This window comes from Herpailurus yagouaroundi, unplaced genomic scaffold (assembly GCF_014898765.1).
Source record: "Herpailurus yagouaroundi ecotype Mexico unplaced genomic scaffold, PumYag 250, whole genome shotgun sequence".
In the NCBI taxonomy this organism is placed as follows: domain Eukaryota; kingdom Metazoa; phylum Chordata; class Mammalia; order Carnivora; family Felidae; genus Herpailurus; species Herpailurus yagouaroundi.
The window spans coordinates 15295496-15316456 of NW_024412467.1; the positions used below are offsets into that span (position 1 = coordinate 15295496).

The window sequence follows — 20961 nt, forward strand, 5'->3', positions numbered from 1 at the left end:
GCTTTCAAAATTAATTCAAGGCCTAATGTGAAACCTGAAACCATAATAATGCTAGAAAAGAGCCCAGGCAGTAAGATCTCTGACATCAGCCATCCCAACATTTTTTTTAGGTCTTCTGATGCAAGGGAAACAACAAAACAAAACTTTTGCACAGAGAAGAAAACAATCAACAAAATTAAAAGGCAACCTATGGAATGGGAGAAGATATTTGCAAATGAACTATCTGATCAAGGGTTAGTATCCAAAATATATAAAGAACTGATACAGCTCAGCACCCACAAAACAAATAATGCAATTAATAACTGGGCAGAAGATGTGAACAGACATTTCTCCAAAGAAGACCTACAGATGGCCAATAGACACATGAAAAGATGGTCAACATCACTCATCAGGGAAATGCAAATCAAAAGCACAATGACGTATCACCTCACACCCGTCAACATGGCTAAAATCAACACAAGAAACAAGTATTGGCAAGGATGTGGAGAAAGAGGAATTCTCTTGCACTGTTGGTGGGAATGCAAAGTGGTGCAGCCAGTATGGAAAACAGTATGGAGGTTCCTCAAAAAGTTAAAAATTGGATTATCATACGATCTAGTAGTTCTACTGTGTGTTTACCCAAAGAATACAAAAACATTAATTCAAAAAGATATATGCACCTTAGTTTGTTGCAGCATTATTTACAATAGCCAAATTATTGAAGTAGCCCAAATGTCCAAATGGCCCCCCACTCAAAAAGGGTAACTCCTGATTTCATGCCCCTCAACATTACTTACCAACCTAGAAGAAAGAAAATATAAGTGGATATGCCTACATGAACTCATCAATAATTACTATAAATCTTTGGGGGAAGGACGGCAGGTACTACCACCTTTTTTTTTTTTTAATTATGGTATAAAACGTTTACCATGTTAACCACGCTAGTTCATAGCACTAGTATGCTACTTCATAGCATTAAATTTATTCACATTGTCATACAATAGATTTCCAGAACTTCCTCCTTCCCACAGCGCCTGAAAACCACCATTCTACTTCCTGTCTCTATCAATTTCATTTTTCTAGATACCCTATAAAGTGGAATCATACAATATTTGTCTTTTAGTGACTGGCCTATTCATTTAGCATACTGTCCTGAAGGTTCATCCATGCTGTGGCATGTGTCAGACTTCTTCTAAAAGCTGAATAGTACTCCATCATATATATACATACACACACACTTTTCTTTATTCATCTGTAGATGGACATTTTGGTCGCTTCCACCTCTTGGCTATTGTGAATAATGCTGCAATGAACACCGGTATGCAAATAGCTCAAGTCCTGCTTTCATTTCTTCTGGATATGTACCTAGAAGTGAAATCGCTGGCTCATATGGTGATTCTATTTTTAAGGTTTTCAAAAACCGTAACTATTTTTACAATGAGAAAACCAGGCACGTAACCGAATCCTAAAATCACAGAGTGAAAGAGTCACCAACCCCATACCTCTGCATCCTGGCCCTGAACACAGTGTTCCTTCCACCACGCTATACCATTTCCCTTCCACCTCAAAGAATAGTCTGCTCTAGAATCAGAACTAAATGTGGGGTAGAATTCATCATCTTACCTATTATGCTGAAATTAATCACTGCTTCCTTCAAAATTCTTACTGAGTCCCACAGAGCACTCTTGGAAAAAAATAAGTTAAATTCATGAGCACATAATATACCTGCATATGAACGATTTCTAAGCACTTAGGTTTAAATAGGTTTCAAATGCAGTTACCTTAGTATTGTCTATATAAAAAGTTACACTCTGACTTCCGAGGTTGAAATCAATCCAAAATTTCTCTAGTTTTTCATCATTTGGTTTTCTCATCTATAATACATAATTAAGGCATAAATTGTATAGATACCATGTTAAAGGGTCAGATGAATATTATTCCACTAAAAACAACTTCTGCTCTTCATAGAAAAAACACTACCCTAATATTATAGTATGTCTTGATGGTCTTAATCTTTTCTGCAAAATGAGAGGTAGGTCTCAACTTTATACAGCTAAGCTATTTCTTCAGGGGGCGGGGGACACAACCACTATCCTTAGCTTAACATTTAAAAGATGTTTAAATGTGTCTGAGGACTCTATCCACACAAGTTTCCCACCTCCCCACCCCCCCACTCCTCCCCCTCGGTGAGAATCATGAGAAAATAGTCATATGTTGAAGCAGTAACAATCCATACTGCAGATGCACGGAAACTTCTAGAGAAGGAGGTATTATGATCAAATATAAGTAATTATTTGCTATCCAACTTAATATATCCATTAAAGTAGAGCTAAGACTTAAGTTCAAATTACCTTCATTTTAACTGATTACTACAAGAACATTTTTTTAAAAAAGCTTCTAACAGTATGACCTTTAGAGAAACAGTGTATGTGTCCTTCTCTGGCTTTCAGTTTCCACATAGGTACCTTTCTGAAGGCACGTTACCAATGCCTTTATTTCCTCTCAGCTGTTTTCTAGACCTATCAGGAAATATATAAAGAGTTTTTATTCCTTAACAATGGAAAAAACACTAGACTTACTACTCTACCACTTGCTTTTCCAAAAATGGCATTTCTTAGACATCTTCCCATCATAGGTGCTTACTTTTTAACACCTATGGAGTTGAATGGAAGTTTTAAGCTATGATGTATGTTACTGGAAGCCAGTTTAGGGCCCTGATTGAAACTGATGAAAATTTAGAAGTCAAAAAAAAAAAAATAGAAGAACCGCCAAGCAGATGTTGGAACCTTCAGATAACCAGGGAGAAAAAGGATGGAGATAAAGGAATCAAAGAAGCTACGAAAATCAGGGAGAGAGATCCTAGGGAGGAGAAACTTGTGGTATGGTCATGCATTAAAGGCTTAGCTCCCAGAGGCCAAGAAAGGGGCTCTGAACCCAAAACAGAGAAATGGTTAATTACGATATTTTGAAGACGAGATCCAGGAAACATCAACAGAGTCAAGGTTCAGAGATCTTTGAAGATTTTATCCCCAATGGAGGTGCTATAGGTGGATATTGTTCCTTTAGGAAGCAAAGAAGGTGGTGAAAAGAGACCTTACCCTTAGACTATAAAGTACAAGGTAGAATGATCTAGAAAAAACAGAGTGCTCCCAATTTCTGTGGATAAAATGGGGAATATCAACTGGGTGGAAAAAAGGGAATTGCCCTTTTCCCTACAATCTAGGCATGAACAATGGTACTCATTAACAGGGTAAAATAAGGCCAGATTCCTCTGATTGACTTCATGAACACAGCATCAACCCTAAAATTCCTGCATCTAGTAGTAACAGTAGGGTCCTTAAACGTATTAGTAATGCATTCCAGTTATGGTCGGATAGGATACAGGAGAAAGAAGACTTCAGAGTTGCGGCCTCTAGACGTAAACTTCCTTCTTTAAAAAGCCCTTCTGTGTGGGGAGACCAGTTTGGCCGAACTATGGGTGGGTTACATTATATACCACTCCCAGGGCCCCCAGAGGTAAACTTACCTCGTGCCCATCAGCAAAAGCAGCAATACACGGGAAGGAATAGACCCTGCAAAACACTTCACAATTAAAATGCAAAATAAAATGTGGCTGGAGCCTCAATACAACCTACAGATGTTCTATAACAAGAATTTGTAACTAGGGTGGGCAATTAAGTCGCTTAGCACAAAGTATGGACAAGGGTCTCAAGCCTGCAAACGGATACTACTAGGAGTAGGTTTCCAATCTCCATCTGGCAGTCTATAAGTCAGGTTTATCGGTACTAGATCTCAGCCCAGTTGTGTGGCAAGATTCCCAATGGTAGGAGTGAATTCAGAAAATTCTCATCAAGGACTTTGTCTGTGAAATAAATTTATCTCCAGTGACTTCCTGAAGGTTTGAGGCACTTTTCATAAAATCTTCTGGCCATGTTAAAAAATGTTCCAAGTTATAAGTAAATGTGCTCAAATACTGATAGAGATAAACACATACAAATGAATCACTAGGGAGAAGGGATCTAATCTTCTGATGTTTCTATTCAATGGATAACCCATTAGTGATCAATAAGTTATGTATTCTATACTCTCTCCTGAAATAAAACAGATCCTAGATTTTTCTTTAGTATTAGACATTTTCAGAAAACTAGTCAATAAAATAACACCCAGAGAAATATCTTACCTTCTTCCATCACCAAGTCTGTCGTTTAGGTGATTGAGAAATCGTCTACTATCCTTCAAAGGAAATAATGCAAACTTTAATTAAAAAAAACAACACAGGTCTTATTTAAATACTATTTTTGCCAGCATGAAGAAGCTAGTGTTTGCTTTGAAACTCCCAGGACCCAGTAACATCTCAAGGTTTCACCAAGATTCATTATTACAGGTTAATTAAAACAATGCTTTGTGTTATAAAGAGGCAGCTTCAGACCCAAATTCTTGAAGGAACCCCCAGCCAGCAGATTTTCAGCAGAGGAATGCTTTAAGTCTCCAAAAGTTATAGGCACGGTTATATTTCATTGGGTTAAGAGAAAGAGAAATACACTTAACTAGTGACCTAGATTCGTTTCGCTAACGCACCGGGCGTCCATCTTGCTAACATCTGCCCAGCTCAAGCCAACCACAAATCCATAAACTTGTCAACTTGGAGTTTATCTGGGTGTGTTACCCGCGGCCATTTTTCCTTGTGAGGAGTTCTCTAGCCTATTCCTTCCTAGTTTCTCTTTCCTGATACAAGTTCAGAGAATAAGGATTATTTTTTAAAGTTCTCCCGACCAGAAGCTAGTAGAAAGGTAAATTTGTTGCCTCCAAAATACTAAAGCTGAACAGACACTGACCCAGGCTTTTGTCCCTTTTCTTAGCAAGGACTGGCTGTTGTAGTACATCCTCACACTTTATACATTTATTCAGCACTAAGTAGACAGCAGTAACGTAAGGCTGGACCTCAACGCAGCTCAATTAAGAAGTGCATGGCTCTGTGGGGAAGAGGTTTTGAGAAACACTACCTTTGACCGATTTTCACAAAAATTCCCTGCAGAGGAGAGAATGACACAGAGGAAAAAACTAGCATCTGAATGCCCACCACATCCCCGGCACTTTTGGTTTCTCTCATTCAGTGCTCACAATTTTAAGGTGGCTTTTATTCCCATTTCACAGATAACAACCCTAAGCCTTCATAAGTCAACTACCTTACATGACGTGTGCATTTTTGTAAGCCAGGGAGGTAGTACTCGAACCCGAGGCTTATGGGCTTTCCATCTAGATCAAACGGAAAACTGGCTAGACCAACTACTGTGTATCTGGCAACAGGCTCAAAGTTAAATGCATTTTCAATAATATATTTAAGAGTTCAGATTTAATAAAATTCTAATTACATAGCAGTGTTGACTAGAAAGGCTTGGTTCAACGCTTTCATGGTTATTAAGAATTTTACTTTTTCCCCAAGGGCCTACCCCTCATTTTAAGAGTGTTTTGAAAGAAGAGGGACAATATTTTAGCTATTTTAAGATGTGGGTGAATATGCAGCCAAGCTATGAGCTATTTTTGTGCTACTCAAGGATATAACCACGGTGAGCCAGACTGCGTGGAAAGCACTGAAAATTCTTATTCCTCGAAACTGTAGAGCACCCCATGCCAATTTCAGCCTTCCCTCATCTTCCCAGCTGCTCCATGCAAGACTGAAATGCACATTTCTTTCTTCTACAGCTCTGACCACCATCTGAGGGTCGCTAAAATGGCTGCCTACTCCATGTTTTCTCTAACTGGATCCATCCCATTCGCATTGTTCTGTGTCCAGTATAAGTTACCTATAAAGCAGCCTTATCTGTATGTCCAGATTTGGCCCACAAATCTGGTGTTCACGTGGTCCTCAAATCATTTCACAGAGATGGAGAACAGGAAGCTTAAGAATGGCAACTTAATCACATTTGAAGACAAACTCCTCCCCTGAGCCCAATGCTCAGGAAAACAGTGTGAGGATGCATTGATTAAATGGAATTCTGATGACCAAGAATCGCACCGTCTCAAATTCTCGATCCTTAATTTCTTTGAAAGCTTCAGCAATGATGTCATCTTCAAACCACTGATGGACAAGGTCCCCCCTGGATTTTTTCAAGGTCAGTCTACACAATGCTTCAGAAAGAGCAACCTGCTGGTCATAATCTAGAGATTAAAAGCATGATAGACCTAGATCATTCCGGGATGGGCACAAAGCAAAAGAAAAAACAAAAAAAGCTTCTCCAAATTAGCACTGTTGTAAGAAATTCCATCTTGGAAGACTACCATTGTATGCTATAAGCATTATAATGTAACCTGGATCATTATTTAAATTCAATATTTAAGAAACATCAGGAGGAAATCTAAATAAGCTACCATATAACAATTAAAAAAATCTTTGCATTTTATATTTTAGAAGTATTAAAATATCAAGAAGCAGCTCCTCAAACAGCCTTAAAAAATGTTACTACAAAAATAAAAGCCCAAGATAAATTGTGGTATTTCACAACTGATAAAAATATATATGTTTCAATTTCGAATAATTTTAAAAGTCACATCGCAGCTGGATGTACACAACACGAAGACATTTACAGAATGCTTGTAAAATTTGTAAAATAATATATGTTGCTTATGAATCCATAAAATAAAGGTATAAAAACCTACTTTTGAATGAAAACCAAATCTAAGTCAAGGATGATCTCTACCAATGGAGACAATGGGATCAGGGACAGGTACACAGGGGGCTTTACATGGAACTCTGATTCTACATAAAAAAGACTAAGTAAATGTAGCAAAATGAAAATCTGACTTAGATTGGTTGGTTGGTGAATAAATGAGTATTCGTGAATTATTCTTTATGGCTTTCAGCATGGTAAAACCTTTCACAATAAATTACAAATAAAATGCTAATTCTTATTTTCAGCTTGACCGAAATTTATTATCCACAGTTCCAAGATGCTCATAAAGTCCCAAGTGGCCAATATGTAATACTCTAACATTTAAAATTCTGAACACTTCTTACCACCCACAGTCAAGATTGTCCTTGCAAGGTCTTTCCTGAAACATTTAAATAAATTAACATTTTACTGAAGTGAATGAACATACATAAAACTTTACTATTTTGACATTAACATTTAAAATCGAGATGTAGAGTTTCGAAATTATTTCAAATTCAGCATCAAAATTTCTGAAATGTCAAGAATACATTTTTATGGAAACGCAGTTTATATATTGACTTAAATGCACTTTTTAAAAGAAGCTAGAGTTGTTATGGATTCTGAGCTTCTATTCCTCCTTCTATAAAATGAACTCAATTGGATGATGTCTGAAGATTTACCAAATGCTAAGAGTCTGCAATTTCATAATCACCCCATCAACGTGTGAGGATATATTTCTTATATAATCTGTTTAAAAAATACAGTTGACACCTGGAAAAAAATGGTACAGCAAGTACTAAATCTTTCTAATGAGTTTTTTTTAAACATTTATTTATTTTTGAGACAGAGAGAGACAGAGCATGAACGGGGGAGGGTCAGAGAGAGGGAGACACAGAATCGGAAACAGGCTCCAGGCTCTGAGCCATCAGCACAGAGCCTGATGCGGGGCTTGAACTCATGAACCGCAAGATCATGACCTGAGCCGAAGTCGGACACTCAACCGACTGAGCCACCCAGGCGCCCCATCTAATGAGCTTTTGAACTACTTTTAAAAACGGACAAATGGAGAGGGGCACCTGGGTGGCTCAGTCGGTTAAGTGTCCAACTCTTGATTTCAGCTCAGGTGATAATCTCAGCTTGGGAGTTTGAGCCCCACCTCAGGCTCAGAGCTGACAGCCTGAAGCTTGGTTGTGATTCCCTGCCTCTCTCTCCTCTCTGTCTCTCAAAAATAGAGAAGCATTAAAAAACTGACAAATGTATCCCCTTTATTAGATGTAATAGGGTTAACTGGTTGAATTATAATAGACCCCCATATCATATCGTCCTTTAACAATTTCAGTTAATTAAATATCAACAAATATGATGTGGATCTTTCTTATCTGAAATAACACCTGTTTTAAATAGACTGGCCAAGAAATCTTTTAGTTCAGTTTCTCATAAACAGATCAATTAAAAAGAATATTAAAAAGAGGCCTTAAATAGGACCACTGCTTTGTGCTTGCAGACTTTATATTTGACCTGAAGTTCAGAGCATTCCAGACTTTCTAGCACATACAAACAATAAGGCGGGACCATAGGATTAGTTTGAAAACTTAGGAGAAAAGGATCAGGTCAGCTGTTCTCCAAATCTAAATATGTCGCTGAGAATAGTGATTAAACGAATGTAGTTGAATTTTTTTTTTTTTTTTTAGGAAATAGTAGATACCCTGCAACCTGCATGCACTAGTTAATGGACAAACGTGATAGAGGTGGGCTCATGGTCACCGATAACCTCATCTGGGCCTACAATATGGCAAACTTGGTTGCCCTTCATCTCACCAGTCACGGCTACATGTCACAGGAATGAGGGTGTGCCGCACGAGGTCAGCGATGCTGGTTAGTAGCGGTTAGCACGGTCACGGATACAGGTTCACATTTTAGAATAGGGTACTCGTTTTGCCCTTTCCGCAGCCACACAGTACAACCTTACCCCCAAATGTCAATGTCCCAAGAACTACAGAATTGTAACAGAGTCAAAAAAATTAAGAATCCATTGATTTCATTGTTGAAAAACAATATAAATCCCACGCTTTACTGCCGTAGCTCAAAGTCGGTAGCCTTTGAGCATTTGCTCTTTACCAGATAATAGGCTCATCACTTCCAATGGTTTGCCGGATTCGACCTGTATAAAAACTGTCAGTCAAGGCTCCACTTTGCAGGTGAGCAAACAAAGGGGGCAAACCAGGATTTGAAGCCCCACAGTCTGGCTCCAGAGTCTGTACCCTGAACACGTGAGTCACTAATTCACATTCACGGTGGGGAAAAAATGGTCTATAGCCCAAGAAAGCATTTCAGCTCACAAACCTGATAAACGTATTACTAAAAAAGAAAAGCCTAGCAAAGTCCAGTCCGCCTTCACTACTTAGCATAGTGCCTGATATAGGGTAGGTGCACAACGCATTTACTGAAAAGAAGCAATAAAGTCGTCAAGTCTAAGGAGAACAAAGGTTGAGGTAGTACAATCCAGAGATTGTACAATTGTACAATGCCCTTCCGTCATTCCATCATCAAGTACAACCTCACTTACATAAGACGACATGGGCCTTCCAACAAGGGGAGTTGTTTTCTCTCTTTCCGAGGCACAGCATGCAAAATGGAGTTCAAAGTCTTCAGAGCCTGTTTGGAGTTGGAGAAAGTATTCACGGGGAAGACACAAACATGGAGAGCTGGGCACAACCTTCTCTAAGGTCTCTAGAGCAACGGTTAACAACTGATTTGTTACTCGCAACTCACCTCCTGTTGAATCAAATGACTTACAGTCTTTTCTGTCACCAGAAATCCTAAGGTAAATATGAAGGAACTCAGCATCTGAATTTTTCCTGAAATCACAATTTTAAAAGAATCAAACTGACGCTAAGACAAATAAGGAGACTCCCACACGACAGGAAGAGGTAAAGACTGGAAAAGCCGTGAGGGCAGTAAACATGTTAGGAATTAAAACAGCCTGGGCAATAAAACCTGGACAAAACGCACTGGCATTGCATAGACTCTCATTCAGCAAAACAGCAGCATCCACGAAGTGTGACTGTGTGGGATTATCCTATCTCAAGGAAAGCTACTTTTTTTGGTCCAGACTGAGGGACAAATATACAAGGGGAAGCTCCTTGTACAGAAAACAACAGTTTTCTGTTGTTGCCTTACATTTGTGCATTTTTAAAAAATAGATATTTGTAATGTCTTATTCAAACAGAAGGTTTTTAATAAAATGTTGGCCTCTATGAAATAGCATAATCATAGAAATTTCAACAGCTATTTATGTCAGTGCATAGTAAAATGAGTATGTGGTTATCCTTCATGCTTATTAAACTAGATTTGCGATTTCATTTATGCACATCAAGATATAAAATGATGGTGGTAGTTTACAAGCTTCTGGTAAGTGCAAAAATTTATGGTAAGGTGATAGCATTACTTTGCTAGGTTCGAATGTGCAATTTTGATGTACGTATTATCATAGGTAATATGCTCAACCCCCATATAATTCATGAAACTATAGGAACCCAAACCAGAAAATAGAAAAGAGATTCCTCTTTCATCAAAAAAAAAACAAAAAAACAAAAAACAAACAAAAACAAAAACCAGGGGCGTCTGGGTGGCTCAGTTGGCTGAGCAGTTGAGCGTCCAACTTCACTTGGCTCAGGTGGTGATCTCACAGTTTGTGGGTTCGAGCTTCGCGTCGGGCTCTGTGCTGACAGCTGAGAGCCTGAAACTGTCATAGATTCTGTCTCTGTCTCTCTCTGCCCTTCCCCAGCTCGCTCACGCACTTGCCCGCTCTCACACGTGCTCTCTCTCTCAAAAATTAAAAAAAAAAAAAAAAAAAAAAAAAAAAAAAAAGCCAGATGGATACTGCTAGATGATCTTTGGGAACCAGAAATTTCGCTAATGGCTGAGCCAACAACTTGCCTGCCAGCTTAAAATTTGAGATTTCAGATGGACAGCAGGGATCCTAAAGACCTTTATGTACCAGGTTAATTAGCAAATACCAGATGTCAATCTTTTCCTTTAAATAGTAAAGAGAAACTGACAAATGCAGCGCTACAAAAAAGGAAGGAGGGGGGCACTGCCATCAGGTAGCAGAAGAGGGACTTTCAAAAAAGTGCTTACTTGAGGAAACAAAAATTTAGGAAGCATCTTGTCACAAAGAAACTTCAAAGCACAGGAAAGAGAGGCCCCACCCTCAAAGAGCCAGCATAATAAATAACCTGGCCTGAGACACAACAGTGTGAAAAGCACCTGGGGAGAGGGGACTAGATGTTGAAGAGACTTACTAATCTCAGAATGTGTGGTAGAGGGGCAGGTATCTTTAGGAAATTTCTCCAAGAATAAAAATGCCGGCGGGCACCATTTCTCTCCCCACTCCCAGCTTACACAGCTGGACACGTACGGGAGCCAGCAGCGACCCTCTCAATCTTGCCAGCACCCCATGCCCCACCCCCAAAGCTCCCTTACAGACCTGCTCCATCCAACCCGCCTGCCTCAGCAGCCATCCCTACAAAGTGGGTCCTGCCCCGACACCAGGCAAGCAGCCCCGGTGGGGACCAGCACCACTCCAAAGTGTGTACTGCCCTGGGGAGAAGAGGAGATAATCTCGCACACCAGTTCGCCCCCGTTTCCAGCAGCTAAACCGTTCAGCTGGTCACGCAGAAAGAAACCCGTGACTGCAGCAAGGACGTTGATTGCAGATACCTAGTCTGACTACCAGCCCATCCACCAATAAAAGCCCTGTGAGCCACATGGGGAGAAAGCCCAGTCATCTGATAGACCCACACAGAGAGGCTAATTGCCGACAGCTAGCCTGACTGCTGATCCTGCCGATCTAGGAGCCCAGCGGCCTTGCACAGGCCCCTTATCACGGCATGGACCAAACCCTGCCCAGTGTGCCCACGGTAGGCAAAACGGGTCGTTGCCGCTGACCGGGCTACAAGCAAACACAGCTAGACACAACAGTAACTCAGCCCATCACTCGTAGGGTTGTCTAGGAGACACCCCTGGATTGTCTGGTTCTGATGACCGAGGGACACAGCCCTACAGGGAACCACTGAACCTCTTCTACACAAAGCAACTACTTTCGTCAGGAGGAGATGTAGCGGTCTTCCCTAACACATAGAAATAGATGAAATGAGTCAGTATTCCAAATGAAAGAACAGGACAAAAATCACAACACAAGAGCTGGAAGAAACAGATAAGCACTAAAGAATCCTAAGCAATGGTCACAAAGATACTCACTGGACTTGCGAGAAGAGTGGATGAACTCAGGGAGAAGGTCAGCAAAAGACAGAAAATATAAAACAGTCAGAGATGAAGGATCCAGTGACTGGAAAAACAAAACAAGATTTAGAAAAACCACTCGAAGGAATCAGCAGCATATTAGAGGAGACAAGAGAACAGCTCATGGATCTGGAAAACAAGGTAATGGAAAAGAGCCAAGCTGAACAGCAAAAAGTAAAAAAAAAAAAAAAAAAAAAAAATGAAAATAGGTAAGGGAACCCATCAAGCGTAGTAGCAGTCACATTATTGGGATCCCACAAGGAGAGAAGAAAGGGGCAGAAAACTTATTTGAAGAAATACATGGAAAGTTCCCTAAACTGGGGAAGAAAACCGACATCCAGATCCAGGAAGCACAGGGAACTCCTAACAAGATGAACTCAAGGAGGTCTACACCAAGACACATAATAACTAAAAATAGCAAAAATAAGAATTCGGAAAGCAGTAAAGGAAAACAAGTACATACAAGGGAAACCGCATGAGGCTATCAGCTTTTTTTTTTTTTTTTTTTTTTTTTAGCAGAAACTTTGCGGGCCAGCAGGGAAAGGGATGATACATTCAAAGTGATGATAGGAAAAAAAATTTATAACCAAGAATACTCTACCTTGCAATGTTATCATTCAGAATAGAAAAGGGGTTTTCTAGACCAACAAAAGCTAAATGTGTTCATCACCCCTAAACCAGCCTTACAAGAATTACAGGGAATTATTTGAGTGGAAAAGAAAGGCTAGAACTAAAAGCAAATTACAACAGGAAAAAAGTCACAGGTAAAAACAGACCTTTTATTAAGGTAGTATATTCATCACTTATAAAGCCAGCATGGAAGTTCACACACAGAAGTAATAAAGTTTGTCATATCTCAAAAAACAGTCAAGGATATGCAAGACAAAAATATGACATCATATACATAAAACAGGGGTGGGGGAGTAAAAATTTAGTGCTTTAGAATGCATTCAAACTTAAGTGACTGCCAACTTAATAAAGACTGCTATACACACAAAATGACATAAACCTACTGGTAAACCGAAATCAAAAACTTCTAACAGATACACTTGGGTTCCTTTCTCTTTTTTACGTATGGGTAACTCTAGAGAAAGCCTTCAAACCCCAAGGAAAGAAGCCAGAAGAAACGGAGCTACCAAAACAACCCGAAAACAACGAACAAAATGCCAACACATACCTCTCAAATTACGTTAAATGTAAATGGACTATTTCCATCATGGAGAAGATGGCAGAGTAACAGAACCCTAAGGCGACCTCATCCCACAGTACAACTTGATCATACTCAACAGCATAGATAATCCAGAAAACCACCCAGAGACTGGCACAACAAACACCATAAGTAAAAGGTATAGAAGAGGCCTTACTGAAGAGGGTGGGAAGAGCAAAGAGGCAGTGGGAAACAAAACAGATCACAGCCATCCACATTGGGGCGGGGGGGGGGGGGGGCAGGAAGTAGAGAGGAGAGAGAAACATACTGTCACGCTAGGGATCCCACACCAGGAAGACAAGTCCCCATAACAACTGGCTTTGGTAGCAAAGGGGATAAATTTTGTGAGCCAGTGGGACTTAAAGCCTGGAGTTATAAAAACCAGTGGACTCTGTTCTGGGAGAGCCTGGAAGGCCCTAGAAAGCTGAGTCTCCACCCTTAAAGAGACAGTACAAACAGTCCATGGAGTTATAGCATAGAAGTAGCAGTTTGAAAAACTCCTGAGAAATACGGGAAAGAGTAGTTTATTTATTTTGGAGCATGTCCTGGAATGGCAGGGGTTGATGAGGGTCTCTCCAGGCACAAAGGAGTTGGAAGGCACCATCTTCCTCCTCCACTCCCACCTCCCCCCCCCCCACAGAATAAACACACAGCTACCTGAAGGAACCAGCACAGCACCAGCATTCACTACCTAACTTGCTTACACCACACCCTGCCCCCTGCCAGGCTTGCCTCAGTCCCAATGCTGCAGGTCCCCTCCCACAAAAGATTGGCACAAACCTTGCCAACACCATGACTCCTAACCTAAATGTTTTGTGGGGCCTTGGTCCTGGTGGTTGGGGGGGGGGGGGAGCCCAGCAGAAGCTGAAGGCACACCTTGTTAAAATTGCACACCCTGCCCACTTTGCACACTTTGTGGATCTGCCCAGGCCACCCAAGTCCCAGCGGCAGCTGCTAGTCTCATTTCATAAATAATTTGGCACACACCTGGTTAAAACTGCAGGACCCATCCTGGTGGGGTACCAAACACCGCCCACAACAAAGAGAGCCTCTGCAGATAACTGTACTGAAGGAAAAAGTAGACAGGACACAACAGCAGGACACACACAACACATACAGTGACAATCCCTGAAGCATCAGGTTCTGGTAAACAGGGGACACTGCACTGCAAAGCAATATAGGACCTTTTCTTCACAAGGCCATTACTTTCAAGATCAGAAGACATAGCGGACTTTCCTAACACAGAGAAACAGACACAGAATTGGACAAAATGAGGGGACCAAGGAATGTTCCAAATGAAAGAACAGGAAAAACCACAGCAAGAGACGTAAGCAAAATGAATATAAATAATATGCCTGATAGAGAATTTAAAGTTGCCATCATAAAGATACTCCACGTACTTAAGAATGGAGGACATCAGGGAGGCCCTTAACAAAGAGATAAAGAACCAATCAGAGATGAACACAATAAATGAAATTGAAAATACACTAGATGGAATAAACAGCAGGCTAGAGAAAGGAGGGGAGTGAATTAGTGAGCTGGAGGACAGAGCAATGGGGAGTAGTCAAGCAGAGCAGGTGAGAAAGTTATGCAAAATGAGAATAGACAGATTGAGGGAACTCAGCAACTCCATCAAACATTAACATTCATATTATAGGAATCCCAGAAGGAGAAGAGAGGGAAGGGGGCAGAAAACCTATTTGAAGAAACAATAGCTGAAAATTTCCCCAATCTGGGGCAGGAAACAGATCCAGATCCAGGAGGCACAGAGAGCTCCCAAGAAAATTAACCCGAGGAGATTTACACCAAGACCTACAATAATCAAAACGGCAAAAAAACCAAAAAGTAATGACCAAGAGAATTTTAAAAGCAACAAGTGAAAAGTTACATATTAAAAAAAAAAACAAACCCACAAGGCTATAAGCTGATCTTTCAGCAGAAATTTTGCAGGCCAGAAAAGAGTGGTAGGATATATTCAAAGTGCTGAAGGATAAAATTTGCAGCTAACAATACTCTACCCAGCAAGGCTAGCACTCAGAATAGAGAGATAAAGAGTTTGCCCAAACAAAAGTTAAAGGAGTTAATGACCACTAAATCTTCCCTACAAGAAATGATAAAGGGGACTCTGAATAGAAATCAAAGACTAGGAGTAATAAAAGAAGGAAACAGAAAAACAGTAAAAATAAGTGTATCTGTAAAAATCAGTCAAGGGACTTATAAAATAAAAGGATGTAAAGTAGGACTCATAACTAAAACATGGGTTGCAGGAAGAGGAATAAAGAATGGGTTCAAAATTGAACAACCATCAACTTAAAATAGACCACTATATGACGAAGATGTTATACACAAAACTAATGGAAACCACAAGTCAAAAACTAGAAATAGATTCCTTTCTCTTTATTTTGGCCTAAGTGTATCACTAAAGAAAGCCAACTAATTGTGAGAACAGAAGAAAGGAACACAGGAAAACTACAAAAGACACCATAAAGTAACAAAATGGCAATAAATACATACCTATCAATTACTTCAAATGTAAATGGACAACACACTCCAATGAAAAGGCACAGGGTGATAGAATGGAAAAAAGACAAAAACAAAAACAACAAGACCCATCTATATGCGGTCTACAGGAGACTCATTTCAGACCTAAAGACACCTGCAGATTGAAAGTGAGGGGATGGAGAAACATTTATCATGCAAATGGATGTGAAAAGAAAGCCAGGGTGCCTATACTTGTATAGGAAAAGATAGACTTTAAAACAAAGACTATAACAAGAGACAAAGAAGGACACCTTATAATCTTGTCTCCTTGTTGGATGGTCTCCTTTATAACAATTGTAAATATTTATATATTCAACATAGAAGCACCCAAATACATAAAACAATCCATAGAAAACATAAAAGAATCAATAGTAATGCAATAGTAGGGGACTTAATGCCCCACTTACATCAATGGACAGATCATCAAAACAGAAAATTAACAAGGAAAGAGTAGCTTTGAATGACACACTGGACTAGATGGACTTAACGGATATATATATTCAGAATATTCTGTCCTAAAACGGAATACACATTCTTTTCAAGTACACATGGAACATACTCCAGAATAGATCACATATTAGGCCACAAAACAACAAATACAAAAGAGACTGAAATCATACCATGCATCTTTTCTGAACACAACACTATGAAACTAGAAATCAGCCACAAAAAAATCTGGAAAGAGAATACAGGGAAGTTAAATAACGTGCTACTCAACAATGAATGGGTCAATAAATTAAAGAAGAAATAAAAGACAAAGGAAAGTGAGAACAATGGTCCAAAATCTTTGGGATGCAGCAAAAGCTCTTCTAAGAGGGAAGTTTCTAGCAATACAGGCCTACCTCAAGAAGAAGAGTCTCAAACAAATGACAGAGCTAGGGGGAAATAAAAACACCAAGAACCAGCAGAAGGAAGGAAATAGTAAAGATCGGAGCAGAAATAAAACAAACTGAAACAAACCAAAACAAATAAAAAAAACCAATAGAACAGATTGAAACCAGGATCTCGTTCTTCGAAAAGAACAAAATTGATAAATCTCTAGCTAGACTCATCCAAATAAATGAAAAGGACCTAAATAAAATCACAAATGAAAGAATACCACAAAAATACAAATTATTATAAGAAATTATGGAAAATAATATGCCAACAAATTGAACTACCTGGAAGAAATGGATCAATTCCTAGAAACATAACTTTCCAAAACTGAATCAGGAAGAAATAGAAAACTTAACAGATTACCAGCAAGGAAATTGAATCAGTGATCAAACAATTCCCAACAATCAAAATTCCAAGCCCAGATGGCCTCACAGGGGAATCTACCAAGCATTTAAGGGATAGTTAATACCTATTCTTCTCAAACTATTCCAAAAATTAGAAGAGGAAGGAAAACTTCCAAATTCATCCCCAGAGGTCAACATTACCCTGACACCAAAACCAGACAATGATAAACAAAAAGGTGAACTACAGGCCAGTAGCACTGATGAATACAGACACAAAAATCTTCAAAATACTAGCAAACAGAATCCAAGGATACTTAAAAAAAAAAATCATTCACCCTGATCAAGTAAGATTTATTCCTGGGATACACTGATCCCACTCAATGGGGAAAACTGAGAGCTTTTTCCCTAAAAGTCAGAAACAAGACAAGGATGTCCACTCTCACCACTTTTATTCAACATAGTATTGGAAGTCCTAGCCACAGCAATCAGGCAGCATAAAGAAATAAAAGGCATCCAGACTGGTAAGGAAGAACTAAAACTCTATTTGCAGATGACATGATGCTATCTATATATTGGAAAACCCCCTAAAGACTCCACCAAAAAACTAGAATGGATAAATGAATTCAGTAAAGTCACAGGATACAAAAGTCAGCATACAGAAATACATTGCATTTCTATACACTCATAATGAGGTGACAAAAAGGAACGAAGAAAACAATCCCGTCGACAATTGTACCAAACAAAATTGGTTAAGTTTATTCCTAAGAGGTAAAAGACCTGTACTCTGAACACCAACGAAAAAAATTGAAGATGACACAAATGAAAAGATAGTCCATGTTCATGGATTGGAAGAACATTTTTTAAATGTCCATAATATCCAAAGCTATCTAAACATTTAATGCAATCCCTATCAAAATATCTACATCACTGCTCACAGAACTAGAACAATCCTAAAATGTGTAGGTAACCACAGAAGACCCCAAATAGCTAAAGCAATCTTGAAAAAGGAAAAGCTGGATGTATCACAATCCCAGTTTTCAAGTTATACTACAAAGCTGTAGTAAACAAATCAGTATGGTACTGGCACAAAAATAGACCTAAGATCAACAGAATAGAAAACATAGAAACAAATCCATGATTATAAAGTTATTTAATCTTTGGCGAAGGAGATAAGAATATGCAATGGGAAAAAGACAGTCTAGTAACAAATGGTATTGGGGAAACTGGACAGCCATATGCAAAAGAATGAAACTAGACCACTTTCACCATATACAAAAATAAACTCAATGGCCTCAAGACCTAAATGTGAGACCTGAAACTATTAAAACCCTAGAAGAGAGCATAGGTGGTAAGGTCTCTGATGTCAGCCATAACATTTTTCTAAACAGATCTTCTGAGGCAAGGGAAATAAAAGCAAAAATAAGCGGCTGGGACTTCCATCAGAATAAAAAGGTTCTGCACAGTGAAGGAAACAACCAATGAAACTATAAGACAACCTACTGAATGGGAGAAGACACTTGTAAATGACCTATCCCCAACAAGGGTTAGTGTCTAAAATATATGGAGAATTTGAACACCAAATAAATAATTCAATTAAAAAAGTAGGAAGACATGAACAGACATTTCTCCTAAGACAACATACAGATGGCCAACCGACACGTGAAAAGACACTCAACATCACTCATCAGGGAAATGCAAATCAGCACCATAATACGCTATCACCCCACACCTGTCAGAATGGCTAAACTTAACACAAGAGACAAGTGTTGGTAAGGATGTGGAGAAAAAGGAACTCTCTTGCCCTATTGGTGAATACGGACTGGTGTACCCACTGTGGAACACAGTATGGAAATTCCTCAGAAAATTAAAAATAGAACTACCCTATGATCCAGTAATCACACTACCTAGGTATTTACCCAAAGAATCCAAAAAAACCACTAATTTGAAAGGATATATACACCCCTATGTTTACAGTAGCATTATTTACAATAACCACTTAATAGAAATAGCCCAAGTGTCCATCAATAGATGAATGGAGAAAGACATGGCACATATACAGTGGAATAATACTCAGCCATAAGAAAGAAGTCTTACCATTTACAACAACATGGATGGATCTACAGAGCATAATGCTAAGCAAAATAAGTCAGAGAAAGACAGACAAATACCGGATGAACTCACTCGTATGTGGAATTTAAGAAACAAACAAGGGGGGAAAAGACAAACCCAGATAATGAACTGGTAACTGTAGAGAACAAGCAGATGGATACCAGAGAGGAGGTGGGTGGGGGAATGGGTGAGATAAGTGGAGTAGGGGCACACTTATCATGATGAACATTAAGTCACGTATAAAATTGTTGAATCACTATATTGTACTAATCTATTGAAACTAATATGTTAACTATACTGGAATTACTTTTTAAAAAAAATTTTTTTAACTTTTATTTATTATTGAAAGACAGAGTCAGAGCATGAGCAGGGGAGGGGCAGAGGGAGAGGGAGACACAGAATCTGAAGCAGGCTCCAGGCTCTGAGCTGTCAGCACAGAGCCCGACGTGGGGCTCCAACTCACAAACCGCGAGATCATGACCTGAGCCAAAGTCGGATGCTCAACTGACTGAGCCACCCAGGCGCCCCTGGAATTACTTTAATAAAAGGCAGAAAGAAACTGGAAATCAGAAAACATATTAGAAAAAATGAATTTGTAAATTTTCAGGCTAAAAAAAAAGTCAATATATAGAAATTTGTTCCTATACACTAATAATGAACTAGAAGAAAACACAAATTGAGAAAACAATCCTATTTATAATTTCCATTTTTTAAATACCTAGGAATTAATTTAACTAAGGCGATAGACCTGTACTCTGAAAACTAAGACATAAATGAAAAAAACTGAAGACACAAATAAGTAGAAAGATACAACTGAAAAAATATTGTTAAAATGTTCATACTATGCAAAGTGATCTAAAACTTCAATCAATTCCTATCAAAATACCAGGGGTATTTTTTCACAGAACTAGAAAAAAACAGTCTTAAAATTTGTATGGGACCAAAGAAAGACCCCAAACAGCCAAAGCAATCTTGAGAAAGAAGAACAAAGATGGAGGCATCATGCTTCCAGGTTTCAAACTATATCACAAAGCTACAGTAATCAAAGCTGTGTGGTAGAAGCCCAAGAAACGGATACATAGAGCAATGGAACAGAAGAGAAAACGCAGGATAAACCCATGCTTATCTAGTCAATCTACACCCAAGGAGGCAAGAATATCCAATGTGGATGTTCCTGGGGATGTGGAGAGAAGGGAACCCTTGTGTACGACTGGTGAAAATGTAAATTGTGAAACCACTGTGGAAAACAGTATGAAGTTACTCAAAAAAAAAAAAAAACCCTAAAAATAGGAATACCGTATGGTCCAGTAATTTCACTACTAGGTCTTTACTCAAAAAAAAAAAAAAAAAAAAAAATTAGAACACTAATTTGAAAAGATACACACACCTCTATGTTTATAGCAGGATTATTTATAAGAGCCAAGATCAGGAAGCAACTTAAGTGTCCAACAGTAGATGAATGGATAAAAAGGGTATGATATACACTATGGAATATTACTCATCTAAAAAGGAGATCTTGCCATTTACAACAACATGGATGGATCTAGAGCATATTATGTTAAGTGAAATAAGTCAGAGAAAGACAAGTACTGTAGGATTTCACTTCTATGTGGAATCTAAAAAACAAACAAACGAAGAAACAAACAAGCAAAAAGACTCTTAAGTACAAAGAGTAAATGGGTGGTCACCAGAAGGGAGGGGAGTTGGGAAGGTGAAGTGGGGAGGCAGACAAAATAAAGGGGATTGAGAGTTACAAACTCCCAGTTACAAGTGAGAGAGTCACAAGCACAGCTTTGTAAGAGCGCTGACAACGCTAATTCCATCTCTGGCCTCCATCTTGTCCACGTCTACACCATGACCTCGCTCAAGGCTACGTGTTGCCTGCCTTGAGGAGATTAACGTGCCCCGTGACCGGAACGCAGGAAGTCTTTCTCTGACCTTCCCTGAAGTG

At 39.1% G+C, this 20961-nt stretch overlaps 1 protein-coding gene across 1 annotated transcript in view; it reads right to left on the reverse strand.

Moving 5' to 3' along the window:
• The window catches only part of SYCP2L (synaptonemal complex protein 2 like), a 108879-nt gene that overhangs the window by 82874 nt on the left and 5044 nt on the right, over window positions 1-20961 (reverse strand). The window contains exons 5-12 of the mRNA XM_040460497.1: window positions 9402-9487; window positions 9196-9284; window positions 6995-7029; window positions 5996-6138; window positions 4160-4212; window positions 3506-3551; window positions 1761-1853; window positions 1603-1663 (exon numbers count right to left, since the gene is read on the reverse strand). Coding sequence (XP_040316431.1) covers window positions 1603-1663; window positions 1761-1853; window positions 3506-3551; window positions 4160-4212; window positions 5996-6138; window positions 6995-7029; window positions 9196-9284; window positions 9402-9487 — 606 coding nt within the window. The remainder of the gene's footprint in view (window positions 1-1602; window positions 1664-1760; window positions 1854-3505; window positions 3552-4159; window positions 4213-5995; window positions 6139-6994; window positions 7030-9195; window positions 9285-9401; window positions 9488-20961) is intronic.